The following is a 21855-nucleotide window of genomic DNA, read 5'->3' as shown; positions in this document are numbered from 1 at the left end:
TCATGACTACATTGTGACTACATCGTGACTTCAATTTTTAAAAAGTTGACTGTACAATTTATAGCACATCTAGTAAGAGCTCAAATTATGACGAGTATTACTAACTAAATTTATGTAATTTGAGTAATCACAATTTACTACAAAACTGTCAAAGGTAAAATATAAGAATAGTGTCAATTTAATTAAGCCAATTAAAAGATAAGTTAATTATATTACTTTTGACTTGAGTAATTAGTGACATGCTGACAGAACAAAATTTACCTGACATAATAATTTTACAATTTTCCTTTTAATAAAATCAAAATAAAATGTTTTCCAAAAATGACAAAAAAAACTTTAAATACAAAAACTACCCTATAACAGAATATTAAACAAAGAACACAGATGGATTCAAGACAAAATTGTGGTTTGGTGATGGTGATGTGTTTGTAGATCTTACTTTACTGAACATTCTTGCTGCTTACAATTATTTCTATCTATAATGAACTTGGCCCAGTAGTTAGTGGAAAATGTTAGTAAAATTTTACAAATTTTGTGAAAATTGTTAAAAAATGACTATATAAAGGGCAATAACTCCTTAGGGGGTCAATTGACCATTTTGGTCATGTTGACTTCTTTTTAGGTCTTACTTTGCTGTACATTATTGCTGTTTACAGTTTATCTCTATCTATAATAATATTCAAGATAATAACCAAAAACAGCAAAATGTCCCTAAAATTACCAATTCAGGGGCAGCAACCCAACAAAGGGTTGTCCGATTGGTCAGTAAATTTCAGGGCAGATAGATCTTGACCTGATTAACAATTTTACACCTGTCAGATTTGCTCTAAATGCTTTGGTTTTTAAGTTATAACCCAAAAACTGCATTTTACCCTTATGTTCTATTTTTAGCCGTGGCGGCCATCTTGGTTGGTAGGTCGAGTCACCGGACACATTTTTTAAACAAGATACCCCAAAGATGATTGTGGCCAAGTTTGGATTAATTTGGCCCAGTAGTTTCAGAGAAGAACATTTTTGTAAAAGATTACTACGATTTACGAAACATGGTTAAAAATTGACTATAAAGGGCAATAACTCCTAAAGGGGTCAACTGACCATTTCGGTCATGTTGACTTATTTGTAAATCTTACTTTGCTGAACATTATTGCTGTTTACAGTTTATCTCCATCTATAATAATGTTCAAGTTAATAACCAAAAACAGCAAAATTTCCTTAAAATTACCAATTCAGGGGCAGCAACCCAACAACAGGTTGTCTGATTCATCTGAAAATTTCAGGGCAGATAGATCTTGACCTGATAAACAATTTTAACCCCTATGTACTATTTTTAGACGTGGCGGCCATCTTGGTTAGTTGGCCGGGTCACCGGACACATTTTTTATACTCGATACCCCAATGATGATTGTAGCCAAGTTAGGTTTAATTTGGCCCAGTAGTTTCGGAGGAGAAGATTTTTGTAAAAGTTAACAATGCAGGACGACGACGGACGCAGGACAACAACGGACGCCGGACGCAAAGTGATGGGGAAAAGCTCACTTGGCCATTTGAGCCGGTGAGCTAATAAGTGAGAATTTAACATAATATTACAAAAAAATATTAACTTTTTTTCAAAGTAGTCACTGCACCATCAAAATGAGGTCAAGGATATTGGACATGTGACTGGCGGAAACTTCATAACATGAGGCATCCATATAAAAAGAATGAAGCATCCAGGTCTTCCACCTTATAAACTATAAAGCTTTTAAGAAGTAAGCTACCGCTGCCGCCGCTAGATCACTATCCCTATGTTGAACTTTCTGGGACAAAAGTCGCAGGCTTGACAATAAAAACCAATTATACCAAGCATGTTTCAATTGATTTATAATCCCAATGTGAGTGAAACCCATACAAGGGAAATTATATCTATCCATATATAAATAAAGTTGTGCCAAACATATAACAATTCCAGGCAGACAATTATGATTTATTGTAATATGAAATGACTCCTATGTATACATGTACAAGTGTATATGGGTATGCTGAATGTATAATTTAAAAATTAAAATAACTTAATATAAACAGTCAAAAATGATTTAAATGTATAAATAAGCATTTAACAATAGCTAAACATCTGTCATGTATTATTTTAACATACAAACAACAATTCAATTTTCATGTAAAATAATTCATCTTATTCTCAGTTTATGTGCATTTAACAAAAGATACATAGTTTATAGGTAGCAAAACACATCAATATTCCAGATTTGAAAATGGTTCAATCACAACTGTATATACATAAAAAAAAATGTTATTATGTTATAATCATGATAAACAAATGTCAGTGTTAAAATATTTTAATAATGGCAAAATTAAAATGTGAAAAAAACGTTACATTTGCAACTGCATATGCATATACAAATTTTAAAAAAGTGTAAATATTCTACAAACAGAGAAATAAAGATTATAATTTTAACAAAATTCACTTGAACAACACATCTACCATCAACCATACATATGTAGAAACTAAAAGTTCTGATAGTGAAAATATATAAAATGTTTTAGCATTTTTTGGGGAAAGACGGCTTCAAGCCGTCAATTTCCTAATGGGGTTGGCCAGAGTATCATTCCCTCACGTCAATCATTTTGTTTTGATAGTTTGGAAACCCCCTCAAAATGTCATACTGAAATTGATGACAAGGAGAACAGATTGATTTAAATACATTTTTTACACATTTCCCTTCTGTATCTCATGAAATTATCGTATATTGAGCTTTCCCTTACAATATATACGTTTCTTTTACAGTCCGGAAAAATCAGTATTACGAAATATTCTAAATATATCTAACCTAGTGACGTCATTGTTGGAATGCCGACCTACACCATGTACACAGGGATATCCTTTATTCATTATAAAAATCATTCACAGTATTTGTATACTAATTTAAAATCCGTATTTGTTAAATGTAAACCTAATGATGTTTGCTGTAGTGTAGATGATTCACACACCAACATGCAATGCTTTAATCTGAGGCTATAATCAGATAATATGTACATGTAGGTCAACTTTCGCGGTAAACAATGTCAATGGGGATACATGAGATAGGGGAGAGAAACGGCAGTTTTCATTGTTTCTGTAAAGTTATGTTTTTAGAATCTTTCTCCAATTAAGGGGCACCTCAATTGATGAGTAATTACTCACTAAAATTAAAGTTAATGTATCTGAACACTAAAAATGTCACATTAAGTATGTATATGATAAGTAGTCATCAATTAAAAAATAATTTTGCGTACCAACATAATTATTGTAGTGGTCATTTTTTTTTTCATTTTTTTTTAAATATTGCTTTTAAAGTTATTTATTCATGAATTTTACAGATATATCAAAATGTGGGATCTGGAAACAAACTTCACACAGCTAATATCAATCATATTTGATTTTATAAGTACATGTATCCCTGTGATGAGAGCTGTAACTGGGAAATTTATCAATGGAAAATTAAAACTGAATAGATTTTTCAGTCCTCACTTTCTTGAGAATACTGTCACAAAAAATTGAGAATGGTCTTAGCCTGCCGTTCAGTTGTACATAATTAAAATTCTAAAATATATTGTAGTAGTTGTTAAATTCAATTGAATTTTAGATAATTAACTCCCAACTTTAATTAAATGTTTTGATTTAGAAGGTGCAGATCTCATTGGTCCAAATTGTCTCTATGATGAATTCTTGACTAAGGAAATGAAATAACAATAAACAACAATTAGTTTCATTATTGTAAGCGTCTCTATATGTTCTAGCTGTTCTTTTGCTCATTCTTTGTATGTAGACTATCAAAAGATACCCCCTAAAAATTGAAACAATGGCCGTCTTTTCCCTCAGAGCTCTTCAGCTCTTTGATTAATGTTCACAACTGAGGAAATGAGAGAAGTCATGATAAGTATCCTGAATCTTTTCTTATTCCTGCTCAATAGGAAGTTAATATAAGAGACAGAAAAAAATTTGCTCACATGTTTTATATGATGCCAAATTGCAGCAATAATTCTGATTAAGGGGCAAAGATTTTAGCAAAGAAAAATTTGCATGTCAATACATAAACTGAAAATTTACATTAAACTGAAATTGATAAAACATGTAAAAGAGAGAAACCAAAATCGTTACAACAATTTTCAGTTTTTATAGTATAATGATTCTCTTAAATAAATTCCCAATATTAAGTGTGTAAGCTTTTAAGCAATAGAGACACCATGTAATGTGATAACTAGATGCTCTGCAGGGCGCAGCTTTATACGACCGCAGAGGTTGAACCCTGAAAGGTTGGGGCAAGTATGGACACAACATTCAAGCTGGATTCAGCTCTAAATTTGGATTGTGATTAAATAGTTGACACATCATAGATTTCTGACACAGAATGAATCTGGTCTAATGAACTTAACAAAAATTTTGCCTTTGAGCAATTCACATCCCCTTTCCCTTATTCCAAACTGATCTCAATTCAAATTTCTAATGGAGTTTGCAACAATAACTACTGATTTAAATACATCATAAAATATTAAAATGTAAAAAAAAGTGCTTGTTATCACTGAATGGTAAAGATTGTTTTAATTTATCAGTTGGTAGTAAAAATGAATATACATTGTATATTGTATAAAACAATGATTTAAGTTGATTCAACTACTATTCTGGACAAAGAAAATTAACTCCAATTGAAGGTTTCTTGCTATTGCACAATATTGTGCAATTAGATATTTCTTGCTACTGTACAATACTGTGCAATTGAAAATACTTGCTATTGCACTTTACTGTGCAATTGAAGATTTCTTGCAATTGTGCAATACTGTGCAAATGAAAATTTCTTGCTATTGCACAATACTGTGCAATTGAAAATTTCTTGCTATTGCAAAATACTTAATATAATAATTTTGGATCCTGATTTGGACCAACTTGAAGACTGGGCCCATAATCAAAAATCTAAGTATATGTTTAGATTCAGCATATCAAAGAAGCCCAAGAATTCAATTTTTGTTAAAATCAAACTTAATTTAATTTTGAACCCTTTGGACTTTACTGTAGACCAATTTGAAAACGGGACCAAAAAATTAGGAATCTACATACACAGTTAGATTTGGCATATCAAAGAACCCCAATTATTCAATTTTTGATGAAATCAAACAAAGTTTAATTTGGACCCTTTGGGCCCCTTATTCCTAAACTGTTGGGACCAAAACTCCCAAAATCAATCCCAACCTTCCTTTTATGGTCATAAACCTTGTGTTTAAATTTCATAGATTTCTATTTACTGATACTAAAGTTATGGTGCGAAAACCAAGAAAAATGCTTATTTGGGCCCTTTTTGGCCCCTAATTCCTAAACTGTTGGGACCTCAACTCCCAAAATCAATCCCAACCTTCCTTTTGTGTTCATTAACCTAGTGTTTAAATTTCAATGATTTATATTTACTTATACTAGAGTTATTGTGCGAAAACCAAAAAATGCTTATTTTGGCCCTTTTTTGGCCCCTTATTCCTAAACTGTTGGAACCAAAACTCCCAAAATCAATCCTAACCTTCCTTTTGTAGTTATAAACCATGTGTCAAAATTTCGCAGTTTTCAATTGATTTAAACTAAAGTTATAGTGCGAAAACCAAGAAAATGCTTATTTGGGCCCTTTTTGGCCCCTTATTCCTAAACTGTAAGGACCAAAACTTCCAAAATCAATCCCAACCTTCCTTTTATGTTTATAAACCATTTGTTTAAATTTCATAGATTTCTATTGACTTAACCTAAAGTTAGAGTGCGAAAACTAAACAGATGACGACGAGGATGCCAACAAGATACTAATATACAACCAAAAAAATTTCAATGTTTGCGGTCATATAAAAAAAGACTACCTTTTTTAACAAAAAGCACAATCAAAATTTAATAACTAAAAAATAAAATTAAGAATCATAACGAAAAAGTAAACAGATCTTCATATTAGTATAACTAACAAGTTTGTGAAGTTTAATGCAATAATCATAAATAGTTTCTGAGATAAAGGGTGACATGTAACCCCCCCCCCTTTTTTTTTTACAAAAAACTCAATAACTCTAAAATAAAATTTTGAATCATCACTAAATATACAGATCTTTAGATAAATATAACTAAGAAGTGTGTAAAGTTTTAAGCAACAGTTTTCAAGATAGTAATCAATATTTGCATTTACCCCCAATGTTCTATTTTTAGCCCTGGTGGCCATGTTGTTTGACTGGCAAGGACATATGATATTAATTAGAAACAACATACTCTAAGGATGATTATGGCAATTTGGCCTGGCAGTTCCAGAAAAGATTTTTGTAAAACTTAACGGACGACGACGGACAAAAAATGATGAGAAAAGGTCACTTGGCCCTTTGGGCCAGATGAGCTAATAATGAAAATCTTGCACACACCTAGCTGAACATCTTTATGTAAGACACATAAATGCAAAATATTTTTTTGGGTCTGGCCTTTGCTCATATCTAAAATTAAATGACAAGATCTGAAAATGAGGTTATTTTGGCTGTTATTGCAGTTTTGCATGAAATTCATGAACTTTGGATAGGGGTGTAACGATACACATTTTCTACAAACGATACATATTGCGATATTTTGCCCGCATAACGATACGAATCGTGATACTTTCCAAAGCAAACTTTTACGGGGGTCTTAGCTGTTCAATCTCTATCATAGGCGCTCCATGTTGTTTACGTTTATGAGGTCGCTTACGTTCATGTGGAAATTTGATGGAACAATTTTAAAAGCGTAAATAAAACGATTCAAGAGATTGAAAATATTTTTAATTAATTGCCAGCAAAAGAAGAAAACTCGATTTTAATACTATTTCTATCTTTCTCCAAATATTTTTCTTACCATATCGTTTATATCCTAAGGGGCCTCCTTGTACCGTGAACCGAATCGTCCTTGAAAATATCGCAATTTCGATACATACGGTGAATCGTTTCACCCTTAACTTTGGAGCTGTATAAATGCACATGGACACAACAAAATAAAGAAATGTTGTCATTTGGTTTGTGACAGATCAATGTCTTAGCAACATTTAAAGAATGATTTTAGATTTATTTGTGATACTTTTGATTTTTCAAATTTAGGGGCCCAAAAAGTGGTCTTATTATACCTCCTTTCCTTTAACAGCAAATAATTTATCACAATACTGACCAGTTGTGTACATGTTATAGTTAAAACAAGGATAAATATATATTAATATACATACATCTCAAGATTATATATTTATATTTGCATTAAACAGATCCTCATTCAGAAATTATAAGATAAAATATATACATGTAACACAAGTTGAAAATTTAACGAATTAAAAAAATATAATGATCTACTTACTATATTATATCAAGTTATATATATCAATTGGACAGATGACTGGCATTTCTATGTCCAAACGTGACATGTCACAGGGACAATAAAAATTATTTAGTTTTACAATAATTATTCTATTTGCAGATAATATATAATAAAAGTTTGGCTAGTCAAAAAATTTTGTTTTTATATATAATTTGCTGTAAATTCATTTGTTTTCTTCCATAATAATGATACAATTTTCCAAGCATTGAAATAAATTTATAAAATTTGATTTCCACCCCTTTTCAAATGCATCATCAGAGGTCTTCTAGCTCAGGAGACAAAAAGAATTTTGAATTAACAAATGTAAGTGGGTCAAGACTTAACACATTAAAACGTTTAAAGCTTGTTCCAACCTGGCCTCTTCTCAATTCTCTTTTGTAGATATCAATTTTGCTTTTTGCAACATCTGTAAAGCGTGCTTTTGGTACTTCCTTAAGATCAATCAGCGAAAGGCCATTACAGAGATGTTTGTGATTCAATATTAACCAAACACCAATGACTGCTGTAAAGTTTAATTGAAATGGAGAGGATGCAGCCAACGGAAAATGTGTACTCCCAAGAAATACATCATTTACAGAATCATAAAAATAAAAAATCAATCCTAAATGTGAAACACCAATACAAGGTATAAGAGTATTGCTATGGTCAGGATGTACCTGCTTGTAGTAAAAGGAATAAACTATTGTTTCTGCTGCTACCTGTACCAAACTACTTCCAGCAGAATTGTCATTCATTTCAAAATGCCCCTTCTTAACTTCTACAGCTGACTCTACATCTTTGTAAGTTTCTTGTTCTCCATCAATAGTATCAATTATGACATCTGCACCTTCCATGATCAAATCCAAATAGCCATGCCAAACATTTAGATTACCTAAAGTAAATTAAAGGTAGAACTAGAAAAGCAGTTAGATCATTCAATATTATATAAATCTACTTAGGGTTTCTTTTGTGCTTTGTCTGCCTATATATGCAATGAAATATCTTGAAAAATCATTTTTACATTACCCCCACCTCCCAACATGTTTACTCTGCAAGCTGGGGGCAAGTGTGGATGGAAACATGTTTTGACACACTCCAAGGAGCCTGTGTCGTTCACTTGGTTTCAATTTAGTCTAAATCTTCATTTTAGGATGATTTCAACCTAAACACTTATATGAAGATCTTATCCTACTTAACATTTTTGGCATTGAAAATTTCAATCTATCTATAACTGTTCAGAAGATATTTATTAAAAAAACACTTAAATCGGTCAAAATCAACTTTTATGGGAAATAACTCCAATAACGAGTGGTCTGATCATTTTGGTCATTTGACTTGTTTGTATAGCTTTTATTACTGAACATTGTTGCAATATAAAGTTTTTTGCTATCTATTATAGTTTATGAGATTATAGCCAAGAACATCAGTTAAAAATAAAAAATTTGCTAATTTCAAACAAAAATCATTGTCGATTTCTTTCTTTTTTTTAGCTACATTTTCTTTTTTTTTATAAACAAAATCTTGCTTATTCCTTAAGAAAAAACTATTATGTCAATTTAAAAAAAACACAAAATCAAAACAACTAAGTGTGACGTGTGTGGATCATCTGGTTTCAACTTTTGTCTAAATCTTGATTTGAGATGATTTCAGACCTACAGGCTTATTTGTAGATCTTCTCCTACTTAACATTTTGCTGTTCAAACTTTCAATCTATCTATAACAGTTTAGAAGATATTTATTTCAAGCACTAAAATGAGGCAAAAATAAACATTAAAGGGCAACAACTCCAATAATGAGTGTTCTGATCATTTCGGCCACTTTGTTTGTAGATCTTTTATTGCTGAACATATTTGTAATATATATTTTTTTCAATTTATTATAGTTTATGAATTATGAATAATAGTCAAAAGCATTAAAATTTGCCAAAAATTGTCATTTATAGGCAATCACCCCTATGCAAGGGTATCCGACAAATCTGAACCTTTGGCGGCCATGTTGGTCAACCAACTGATTTTTTTTTTAAGTAGATACCCTAAGGATGATTGTGAACAAGATTGGTTTCATTTGGCCTGGTAGTTTCAGAGGAGAAGATTTTTGTAAAATTTTATGTACAATGGATTAAAGGTATCAGTCCTAGGTCATGTGTAGGTACATATATATTAATATTGCCTTTCTTGAACCAGCCTATGTTAGGTTGTCCGTATGGCTGACTGGGATGTATAAATATGCAGTCGCATACTGTCAGATCCCAAATGCACAGTTCTACACTCTTTTAATGAAACCCTATATCAACTCTTTCAATCGACTGTGAATGACCATATTTCTATCTAGAAGTGCAGTAATTATTATTTACTGTCTTTTTCCAGTATTAGTCTATTTTAAAGTCGATAAGTGAATGTTGTTACATGTACCCTCAAAAATTTCTGTGCATGCTCAAAATGGAAGGGCAGAAGGTGCATGAACCCCCATTGATAAAATTCAATGGGCATGCTGCTTTTATCATGTTTAGACATGTGAGCTAAAAATTGACACTATCTTGAACAAGACAAGCCTACTTTTATGTTTTGTATGACTAGTAAGAAAAAATTATACCTATGCTTGTATCACCATATACAATTTTTCCATGTCTCTTTCTACATGGGCATACTTTGATCTGGTTGGCCTTTCTATTATCAATTGTGAAGTAGGGTGATGTGGAAAGCTGAGAAAATAAATGGAAGGCCAGCAGTACTGTTAATTCAGTTTCATCATCACATTCCTTTGTACGTGACAATCCTTCTTGGATTTCTGAAAAAGTAAAGGAAATTTAGTTTACCAGCCTATACACATGTACAAAGTATCTACTATCTATAAGCACATGTATGTCATATAAGCAGTATAATGTATTCAGGGTTCTCACTAAGGAATTCAAGCAAGTCCAGGGACTCATGACTTTTGCCCATGACGAGTCCATAATGTTTGCTTTTATGGATTTCTGAATTAAAATCCATTGCACTCTTCTGTCATACCTGGAACTGTAAGTAAGCTAGTTCTCGGCTGAATTCTTACAATCCGCTCAAAGATGATCAAATACAAGCGGATTCCAGTTTAAACAGTTCGTTATGACTTATGATCGCCGGATCGGATGATAAACTTAAGCTTTTTTTTTCATGGACGCACTGGGAATTTTAAGGCCATTTTGGGAAAATAATAAGCTTTTTTTCATTGGGAATGGGGCTGATATTCGGCCCCTGAGAGTACCCTGAAAAATTCCTGCCCCCAAATACAATCCCAAGCTGTGTTTTGTGATTATATACCTTGTGTTAAAATCTAATTCCATTTGCTCAATCAGAACTTAAGTTATCGTACGGAAACCATTAACCTGCGGTCCTATAAAAACACAAAATTAAGTTTTCTTGGGTATTTACGATAAAAAGAAATTTTTAAAATTGTTTGGAGGTTATTGAACATAATATATCATTTTGAAATTAATTATTGATCGAAAGCCAAGTCATGCATTTTTTGTAAAAAATTACAATTCTAAATAAATTCACAGATAATGACAAATTTACGTTTTAAACAAATTATTTCTCAGAAGAACAACATCTGTAAACTGATTATTATAATGTCATCTTGTTACTTTAGGGAAGTTTTTTCCAGTCAATTGAAAGTGAAGTTGGTGCTCGCAGCTAAAGAAACTATCATCTTAAGCATTTAAGTAACCTCTGCAGTTGCCCAAATTACCATCATCTGCAAAAAGAAGTCATTTTGGTTTTGTATTATTAAATGTAATTCATATTTTTTGTCAAAAATAATTGGAAAGTAATTGAAGAAAATTTAGGAAACATTAATGTTTTAAAGTGAACATGCGAGTAATATTCGGTGGACCTATATTTTTTAACAGCATTTACTATTGGTGTCAAATCTGAATTGCCATATTCTTTTGTTTCAAAGAGGGAATGACTCATACTTTTCATTATTTTCGGAATAAATTTAATTTTTGTAAGCATCATATTTTGTATATTTCCACTGGTATCTAAAGATTATATTTAAGTATCTATTAACGGACTGGTTGCAATTTTTAGTCAAAGGTGTGTTTTTTATTCCTTTCTCCACGTAAATCTCTCATTTCAAACTTGAACGAATGGAGGTCGTCATCGAAGATATTTATAAATAAATATTGAATTCCGAATGTATTATGCTGCATGAAAAAGCAAGAGAATTACGAGTAAAAAAGGCGCATGTTTACAAGTGAATAAAATATTGGATTAATGCACCAAACCAATGCACTGTATTTGGAATGAGAATTTTAGCATTGGAAAGGTCGATTATTGTTAAAAATCCAACGGGGATTTAAATAAAAGCGGCAATCAAACACTTTATTCCTCAATGGAGATGGGTTTCCCTATCTAGTATTCTAAAATAGCATCAAATGACGACTTCCGTTCGTTCAAGTTTGAAATGAGAGATCTATGTAGAGAAAGGAATAAATAACACACCTTTGACTAAAAATTAAACAGAAAGACGTACTGCATTCAATTTGTAAATAATTTTACATCTGCATTATTAAGCAATATTAAAGTATTTATTTTATTGTAATTGATTGGGTTACCATGAAAGTTGTAGATTTTATCAAAATGTTTTATGGAGAAGATGCCAACCGTGGCAGATAGTAACCTTGCGGTGGATAGTAAACAAACAGTATTTAAAGTATATGTGTGTAATTTTAACAGAGATAAACACTGAAATAATTGAAAACATTACAAATAAAAAAAAAAATCCTGACTTACAAAAAAGGGGGAGGGCTGAAAACTCAATCCCGACCGCGAGTACCTGTGGTTTTCCAGACACTTATTTCTTTGATTTTGTAATTCATCCCTCTTAGCACTGACTTTTATCACATTTTTCATGTTTATACTAAATTCTTTGCATATGAATTTTAGTGCCAACTTCAATGTTAATACATTAAGTAGTCCAAAATAAGTTTCATGTTTAGAGTTTCAATAAAGAACACCAAAAAAAAATGACAACTATTCAAGGACACGAATAACCAAATTTGAGCATATATAATCCATTTTACTTAGGGAAATTAGGAAACTAACCCCAGAATTTTGGTCACAAAATAAATGCAGCAAACTTTTTAACCAACATTAGTAAATGTAATGTCAGGATTGCAGTGATAAGACTAATTATTTTATTTGGAGGGGATGAATGATTAGGGAAAAATCCATTTACAATATTAGTCAGACTATAGGATAAAAAGTTCTGGTGTCACAAATTATATAAAGTTGTGAAATTCTAATTTTTGCAATTTACAGAGATATACTATGAATCATTATGCTATATATTAAACTTATCTACCATAAAATTTATATTTGCCAGTATTTCCGGGATTTCCCAGTATTTCCTGGGAATTCCCTGTATTTCCCTGGGAACTTTTTGCCAACCCTGTTTTTGTGCAGATGGTGGTATTTTGGGCAACTGCAGAGGTTACTAAAGATGACTGTTTCGTTAGCCGCAAGCAATAAGTTTACTTTCAATTGATTGGAAAAACTTGCCTTAAGCCAAAAAGATAAGATTATATATTAATCAGCTTAAAGGTGTTGTCCTTCTGAGAAATAATTTGTTTAAAATGTAATTTTGTCATTTTCTGTGAATTGATTTAAAAATGCAATTTTCTACAAAAAATGTATGACTTGGCTTTAGATTAATGATTAATTTTAAAAAGAAACATCGTGTTCAATAACCTCAAAATGTTTTATTTGTTTTTATCGTACATACATGTACACAAGAAAAAAATAATTTTGCGTTTTTACGATAAATTAAAGTTGTAGTAGGCACCAAACATTTTCTTACTGAGGTGGGGGGGGGGGGCTCAGGGCTCGACATTAACCATTTTACCAACTTGTCCCATCGGACAAGTAGTTATAAAACATACTTGTCCGAATGAAAAAGCCACTTGTCCGTAAAATAAGTCGAAATTATGTTTACTATATCCATGATATCTAGAGCAAACTATCTTATTGTATCTGTGCAACATTTTTCTTTTCTATTGACCTACCCAAGTACCCAAGTCAAAAGCCTTTTAGAATATTTAATGTTCGAATAAATGGTGACTTTTGAATTCCAAACAGTAAGTGGTGTCCATATTGGGATGTACAAATACGAAGTCACGTTCGGTCAAAATTTGGATGTACAAATATGCAGTCAAGTTCGTTCTGAATCCGAACAAAGCTTCTGCCTCATATTGATTTGATTGTTGGCATTAAAACATCCAGATGTAACTGTCAGTTGCACATTAAGAACGCGCAACAATAAGTGAAAACCGAAGAGCAGAAAATACTGACTGCCATTGTGAAAATAGTGGGTGCACCGTGCGGGATAGGGTAAATAATTAGCCATGCAATGACCACCTGCAATTGGAATGTTCGCCGTGACGTCACAGGTTACCTGTGATCTTGTTATGGTGGGCAAAAAATAAAGAAAGATGCGTGGAATTTCAACTTTAAATAATCATAACTTTTTTATTATTTAAGTTAATTTAAAAAATCGTTTGGTTCTAAAAAATATTTTTAAAGTACAAAGTCATGGTAAACTTCTGAAATAAATATTCAGTTATTTAGTGTATGTAAATTAAATAGGTCCATTTTCAAACTCTTCAAAAATACACCGACGAATTTTCTAAATTCTATGATAAATTCATTTTTCCACATATGTATATAAAACTCGCCATTGAATCTCATCCAAAATTCAATTTACAGACCCAAAATTGATCTAGAAATAACAAAGCAATTAAAGTTTAAAAATTGGGATTTTTATCGAGTAATTGGCCATTGTTTATTAGTTTGTTTACTTGCCAACCAAAATGACACTTAATGAGATGCAAATTAGTGAATATGACATCACAAATGAGATTTGCGAACATTCCTATTGTGCGGACCCAAAAGTGAGTTAATGCAGGGATTCTTTGGCGTATGGACAATGTGGCACTTTCCCGACAAGAGGTATTAGATTTAAAGTCCCTTTTCTGACTGGACGTGACTGCGTATTTTTTTTTTTATCCTGCACAGCCAAACGGACACCAAAAAGTACCAAGGTTTCTACTGCAGGTCGGAGGAAGACCATGGGAAGACCCTGTTTCTATACCCTATTCAACCCTGGAGTTGGCCCATGTTGAAGGAATAGCACTAGCTTTGAACATTAATCATATTGGGAACTATTGCGAATTGGTTCACTTCTCAAAATTTTCATGTTCTTTCTCAAATAAATATGTCCCTTGAAGACAATCATTAGAATATAGTTCATATGTAGCAAGACTTTTTTCATTCTAAAATTATTCTAGCTTGACATTTATCCTGCATATAGTAGCAAACTTACGTTTCAACAATATGGACTTGATAAAGATTTGGAAGATTTCGTAAACATGCAGAAAGTGTGGCACTCAACGCTTCAAGATTCATAGGACTATTCTGACAGGACATGACTGGGTATTTATACATCCGGAACATCCAGATTAACGCCCCATTAATGCAACAGTTTAACTGACGGTCAGAGAAATACAAAACAATGACCGTATTGTGATTCTTTCCTTAACCCTCGGGTGTCCTGAATTAATGAAGAAACATTATTTCTTTCTAACTATTATTAATAGTGCCTATAATGCATTGCCCATATTCTTTCATCATTCGAAATTTTACTTCAATTTTAACTTGTCTAAGCGGACAACTGGTCAGGTAAAATAACTTGTCCAATGAAAAATTGGGCTGGTACAGGACAATTGGAAAAACGTAAATCATGTAAATGTCAAGTCCTGGGCTCGGATTTAAAAAACAAACAAATATCTAATCCCCAACTTTGCTGAAAAAAAATTCTGTCCAGTTCCTGCTGAGAAAATGTTTTTCTGTTTGCATGCTCCTCAATTCCCTTGTAATGTAAACACAGAAAAAAATTATCTTATTCCCGTGGTGCTAGAAAAAAATATTTCAATTTTGGTGTTTCCTGAAAAAAAATTCTCACTGAGAGTCAAATCCCAAGCCCACTCGGAAAGAAAATGGTTGGTGCCTTATTGACCTTTGACCTCGATTTTGCGCAAACTGCACCATATGATTTTTTATGACCGGCAAAATTGAAAGTACTGATGATAAGCTTTCGAATGATATGGATGAAGCGAAGCGTAGTCCTAAATATGTAAAATGTCTGAAAAATGAATACCCAATACATGGAACAGCTGAGAATGCAGGGACCGCGCTGGGCTTCGCCAATGTCGCAAATTGCGAATTTTTATTCAAACTGGCGACAAAAAACTGCTGCTGGCGATTTTTCTTGCGCCAGAATTTCTATCAAGTCAAAATTCTCGTGATTAACTTTCCAGGTAAGAAAATCAATTTTGTACAGGTAAATTACTTGTCTGCTGTCACCCGTATTTATAACTGTACAGGAAACAGGTGTGAAGTCCTTATAATCATTTATTGAGTACACAAAAAGCAATAAAAGTTTATCAAACAGATTAAAAGACCAATAAAAGTTGGACAGATTAGATTTGTTCATTTAAACTACAACGTGTCAATTACTGCGATTGTGAATGCCATTTGTAAAAAAGTTATGTAATATTCTTGGGTCAAAGCTTTACAAAGTTTCACAGGTTTCTTTATTAGGCAAATTTAGTGTCAAACATTATATTAAATAACGTATTTAACGTAGAAACAAAAGAAATACAAGCCCCTATCATTTCTGTAAAGTTTGAGTCAGTTTTGAACATTTTTCAAATTTATTTAATTTTCAGTTTCCATGGTAATGGCCGCCATTTTGAAAATTCCATGGACCAACTAGACATGTATGCATGACAAGTTACATTTGTGCCAAGTTATATTAAGTTTGGAACATCTTTTGAATTTTGCATATTTTTGTGGTTTCCATGGCAACGGCGGCCATGTTGAAAATTCCAGACCATAGGTGCACAACTAGACATTGGTATCTTGCTTCATGCCAAACCTCTATAAACCAGGACTTACGGTTCCTGAGATTTGCTCCAGACAAAAATTAGTTGGAAGAAAAAAAAAATAAAGAAACGGAGCAATAGCAATATGTCGACCGACGGGCCGACATAATACACTACAGCTCAGGTGGACTTTGACATTTCCACCTGCCCACCGTGGGCAGCCCACTCTTGCCCACTCCAATTTAAATTCAAATTTTGCAGAATTATTGAATGAGAGAGCTTCAGTGTTTATTTCAGGGCAAAGTATATGCTAGTCTAATTCTTAAAACTGAGAAATAGCATGTCCACTCCATAGGGTGGGCATGGTGGACAAGCTGGAAGTTTTGCCCACTCTGTGCCCACTCCCACTGTGGACGGGTGGACCATACATGTCAAGTGACATGATATTCGCGTGTAATACACGCTTTTTCAACGGTTTACACGCGAGGATTTTGTCACATGGCGTGTACACGCTTTTCGACACGTTACACGCAATTACACGCATTTTCGTTCTTTTCACTTTGTGGTTGTTAGTGATATCGCTTTTCTCGGGTTTTTTCCTTATTCGGCGATAAATACCGAAAATTTCGAAGTAATTATTTGGCTGACATATTGTTTATTTTTCTATATGAACCAACAGTAAAAGGTAAGTAGTTTGTGATTAGTTTTAACGATTTTGTTACTTTCTTTCAAATTCACTCTATAGGGAAAATGTGCACAGAAAGAGGTCGCTTTCAGGCCTGTACCGTTGTATAAAGCGCCGATTGTTAGGTAATTCAAAACGATGTGTACGTACTAAGATTCAATGTTTATAATTATAAATTATATTTTGGAGTTCAGTTTTAATAATCGAGTGACAAGTAACATATTGTGCATTCTTTGTTGCAATGATCAAAAACAATAATGTGAGAGGAGAAATATAATGTAGCTATTCGAATAACCATTTAACATGTTTATTTAATCGAAATCAAATTTATAAAACATTTTTTCTTTTTAATTTCAGTTTCAAATATAGCTAACAGATTCTACAGATGAAAATATCACAGAACTGTTGGATCAGCTCTCATAGTTCCAGCTATCTTCTATTGAACTACCCAGTTTTGACCAGGCAATAGCAATGGGAGCAATGACAGAGATAATGGATGACATTTTACAATGCCAAAAAAACAACATAATGACATTCTGTCAAATATCAATTCCTACTGTGGGAGAGCATTTTCAATTATAAAGAAATATTGACACTGAATTCTGATCAGAACTTGACTATGTTACATTTATATTGTACATTGTTGTATGCTGTTATCAAATAAATGTAACTAAACTTGAAACTGGCAGTTGTTTTGAATATGTGCCTAGTGGTGGTGCTTTAAAAACAACATAACAGACCACTGTTTAATACAATAAAAGTTCACAGTAGTAAATATATTGTTTTTTGTATATTAACAAATTTGTATGTGAAATTATGAACATTACCACATTCTTATAAAAAAGGCCGCATCTATGTCACGCGTTTTTACACGCTTTTTGACATGTCATGTCATGTCATGACATGATTTTCCATTGTCAGAGGTTGACATGTATGGGGTGGACATGTCAAAATCCACCTGAACTGTAGTGTAATAATAACAACGAAGCAATAACAATATGTCTCCCGACTTTCGTTCGGGGAGACATAATAAAAAGAAACGGAACAATAACAATATGTCTCCCAACTTACGTTCAGGGAGAAATCACAATACTGGAACAGTCCTGGAATAAATTTTTATACCAGTATAGATGTATTTACACTTTCGTCCGCCATTGCACAAAATCATACAGGTTCCCGCACAAACACTGCCCTATACACGTATCAACACTTGTGGCCGCCATTGCACAAAATTACACAGGTTCCCGTAACTCGAATAATTCAGCGCCCTCTATCCACTACTTTTCTCGAGGAGTGATCGAAGTGATCGTAATATAACGACTGGATTATTCGGGTTAAGGTTCCCGCAAAATTTTGCGTCACAAAACGTCTGACGCCATAATTCAAAATCCATTGTTGACGTGTATTTGTGGGTTGGGCCATCGGTATTTGGGAAAGACTGCAAATGGTCCCTGTCAAGGATATTTCTTCATGTTCTTACCGTATTCTACATAATTACCTTCATTTAGCAAGAACTTGACAAGGAGCTCCAGTGTCATTTTCGTTTGACTGTCTGTTGGAATTTCTTTCTTTGTGATAAAATTCTTCAACATTTTAAATGCTTCAATAAAAAGATTGCCAAAAGCAAATTTCCTTTGGGTTGGCTTTAGAGTACAGTCTGCCTTTGTGAAGCAGTAACCATTGTCCGGGTCAGCAGCGTTGCATGATCCTATTTCATAGGCTCCAAGTGCTGTGATTTCTTGCTTGAACTTATTAACGGCGTCTACAAAAGAGGGATTTTCTGTTAAGAATTTACTATGGAATTCATCAAATATATCACTGTCATCTCGCCCAGTTTTACGTTTTTTCTTTACGGGTTCTGTCTCCGCACTGGAACATGCCATCATCGATTTTGACCAGAAATATTATGGAACATCTAAATACCGGGTTACACTAAAGACCTGAAAGTGGACCTGAAAAGACCTGAAAATATACGATTAAAATTATTCAAATTGCAATTTATTGTTGGATGGAATTTCTTCAAATTGGAATTTTATTAATTGTTAATATTCATATTTAATTAAAATTTAAATGTTTTAAATTAAAAAGAAATTTGTTATGCTAAAAGTTGGACCTGAACGGAGAAATGAAAAGACCTGAAGGGACCTAAAAATCTATGGTCGGACTAATTCTATTAACTTCAATAACTTTTTTATTCATTTCTCCGTCCAGACCCTTGAACCACCCTCCAAGGACAGACTCATAAAGTTCTGAAATAAGTGTGAAATTTCCAATTTACCGAAATGTCAAAAAAGTCTATTTTGCCCACCTTAGTTTAATGGTGAAGCACGTATTAGATACTGCACCACGCCTTTATAATTCATATTAATGTAGCAACCCAACAGGTATGCTGACCATTTAGCCCTGGGCACCCCCTTTTTTACATCGAAAAACGGTATGCTCGGGGGATGCATTATCCTGCTTGAACGATTGAACTGAAAGCTTTTGTTTTGTTTATTTTATATTAATTAACATAATTTTGTATTTAGATTGGAGAAATTCATTCATTCTTCCACATTTACCTACTAAAACCCTAAAAAATGGGACCCAGGTCCAAGCAATAATCTTATTGAACCTGGCTCAGACGCATAGCGAAATTTAACATATTTACTTAAACTAAATCCTTCCTTCCTTCCTTCCCTCCCAACCTCCCTCCCCCATTCATTCATTCATTCATTCGTTCGTTCGTTCGTTCGTTCGTTCATTCGTTCGTTCGTTAATTCATTCATTCATTTTGTTTATTATGTATTCATGTTTATTTGTTTATGCATGTATGTTTATATGTTTGTCTCCATGTATGTATGTATGTATGTATGTGTGTTTGTATATATTTTTGTATAACTTGATAATGATCCTATCACCATAGGTCCCATACTTTGAAATTCACTAGTGATGCGAAGCGAGATTGGGCCAGGATCCCAGGCTACAAACACCGCCGAACACCACGAAGCACCACCGAACACCTAAAATTTACTGAAATAGTATGAAAAAGTTAGAATCATGATTATATATCTACCAAAAATTATAAGTAAATTAATCATGTAATGAGAATATATCCGAAAAAGGCCAGATTCTTGTGTAGTTTTCTCTAATTAGAAATTTTGATCCGCGCCGTTATGCAAATCTTCATTAATAACTTTTAAACAGCAGCACATATAATTAATCTGAAAACTATGCCAGAAAGACTATGATGAAGGATTTCTATTTCATGTTTCTAATTTTGAATATTGGAAGTTGAAAATTAAATCTATTTCAAGTAAAAGAAAGCAAAAGTGCCAATTTTTCATCGGAAACGATGTTCAAATGGTTGGTAATTAATCAATAATCGTGACACGTTTATCGGGAAGTCCCCCCACGCTAATCAACAAATTTGAATAACTTTAACCTGTGAATTACCTTGTTAAATAACAATGAATTACAATAAAATTATACACGTATGTATATAAGACAAAAAGGATATGGAGTGGGTGTCAAAGAGACAGTACCACATCCTCATTACACTAAAAGCTAAAATTAAATCTAGAGGTCTCCACAAGGTCTTCAACAAGGGTGGAATACCACTCCTTGTGGTGAGCTCTAAATTGCCCCGAACAAAACCCAAATGTCAATGTATCTAAACATGCACAAATACCAGAATGTTAAAGACATGTATTTAAACAAAATGGCAAAATAGAACAAGACATTTCAAAAGCCACGGGTCCTGACTTGGGACATGCACATTGAAAATGCGGCGGGTTTAAACTAGTTTTGTTGGATCCAAACCCTCCCCCTTTCCTCGTTGCTAAAGAAAACTAAACGAAATTAAATACATCAACATACATACAGTAAAATCATTTCGGAAAGCATCCAACTCACTCATAGAAGCACCAGAACAATTAAAATATAAATAAAAACACGAAAAAGTGCCTCTATTATGCTCGCAGTTAACTAAAAGCAAGCTCAGGACGTAGATCTTTTTATTGGCTTTTTAACAGTGTTAATTACAACAATCAAGATGAATTTCAAAGAAATGTGCAACCTGGGTTTTGATAAAAACTACGTTCATGATTTTATTTGGAAAAACGACAATTTCCTAATGCATTTTCTGGAGGAAATCATTAAAGCAAAATTTTGTAAAATATACCAGGCTATAGCTTATTATTTCTTCTTTCAAACCATACCAAATTTATCAATGAAAATTTACAAAAATAAAAGATGAAGAAAAAGGCACGAACCTTCTAAATTCAAGAAAAATTTTGATTGAAAAATGATTTTTTTTTTCATTTTCGGTGATCAATTTAGACATTTTCAAATGATTTGTTGGAAATAAAAATAGTTCTATCCTATTCTACTATCATTCCTCTAGTCTTCATAGTTATATAATTTTTATGCGAAAAAATTGAAAATTGTATGAGGTAAGTCAAAAGGGGTGGACACATGTTTGAACAGAGAAATCTTGCACATGAGTAAATATGCATACGTATGTAAATTTTGTGCATGTAAATGGGGCTGTATATTCGGTTTTTTTTTCAATTTCCGTGCATATTTATCAGAATTTACTTTATACCAGTCCTTATAGTACACACTAGTACTTTTCTTTTATTTTAACAACCATGTATATGCCTTCCAATTAATGCTAAGTGCAATTTCAGGATAAAAGCTTCATTTTCTGCTATATCCTCACTATCAACAAAAGGATTTTGCAAATTGATTAAATTTTTAAAATTTGCCCTTGAAGTTTAAGGAATTTGGACTTCACCTTAAAATTTTACACTTACAATACGGTAAAGATGTTCTTTATTCTCTTTATTTATTTCTTATAATTTACAAATAAGGGTAAAAACAAAATTACCGAACAGTGATCATAATCATAGTCAAAATCAA

The 21855-nt window shown here is 32.7% G+C and overlaps 1 protein-coding gene and 1 long non-coding RNA gene across 2 annotated transcripts; one reads left to right on the top strand and one right to left on the bottom strand.

Annotated features, from left to right (window-relative positions):
* Positions 1-1947: 1947 nt before the first annotated feature.
* LOC139524041 (uncharacterized) lies at positions 1948-18848 on the bottom strand. The gene is made up of 3 exons (XM_071318572.1): positions 18452-18848; positions 9944-10138; positions 1948-8243 (listed from the first exon to the last, which is right to left on the bottom strand). Exons 1-3 carry the CDS (start codon positions 18837-18839, stop codon positions 7627-7629), a joined length of 1200 nt encoding a protein of 399 aa, XP_071174673.1. The 5' UTR covers positions 18840-18848; the 3' UTR covers positions 1948-7626.
* On the top strand, positions 16704-17635 carry LOC139524042 (uncharacterized). The gene is made up of 2 exons (XR_011664729.1): positions 16704-16953; positions 17311-17635. It is a non-coding gene; the product is annotated as an uncharacterized lncRNA (long non-coding RNA).
* Positions 18849-21855: the final 3007 nt, after the last annotated feature.

This window comes from Mytilus edulis, chromosome 5, assembly GCF_963676685.1.
Source record: "Mytilus edulis chromosome 5, xbMytEdul2.2, whole genome shotgun sequence".
In the NCBI taxonomy this organism is placed as follows: Eukaryota; Metazoa; Mollusca; class Bivalvia; order Mytilida; family Mytilidae; genus Mytilus; species Mytilus edulis.
The sequence above is the reverse complement of the archived record's forward strand: the minus strand, read 5'-3'. Positions and strand labels throughout refer to the sequence as shown.

What these genes read in the sequence shown, in the direction of transcription:
- LOC139524041 (XM_071318572.1), bottom strand. Translation starts at nt 18,839, where the DNA reads ATGATGGCATGTTCCAGTGCGGAGACAGAACCCGTAAAGAAAAAACGT. An exon ending in CAAGTTCTTGCTAAATGAAG is followed by an intron (nt 10,139 to 18,451) that starts GTAATTATGTAG and finishes TTACTTTTTCAG; the next exon opens with AAATCCAAGAAGGATTGTCA. An exon ending in ATATGGTGATACAAGCATAG is followed by an intron (nt 8,244 to 9,943) that starts GTATAATTTTTT and finishes AATTTACTTTAG; the next exon opens with GTAATCTAAATGTTTGGCAT.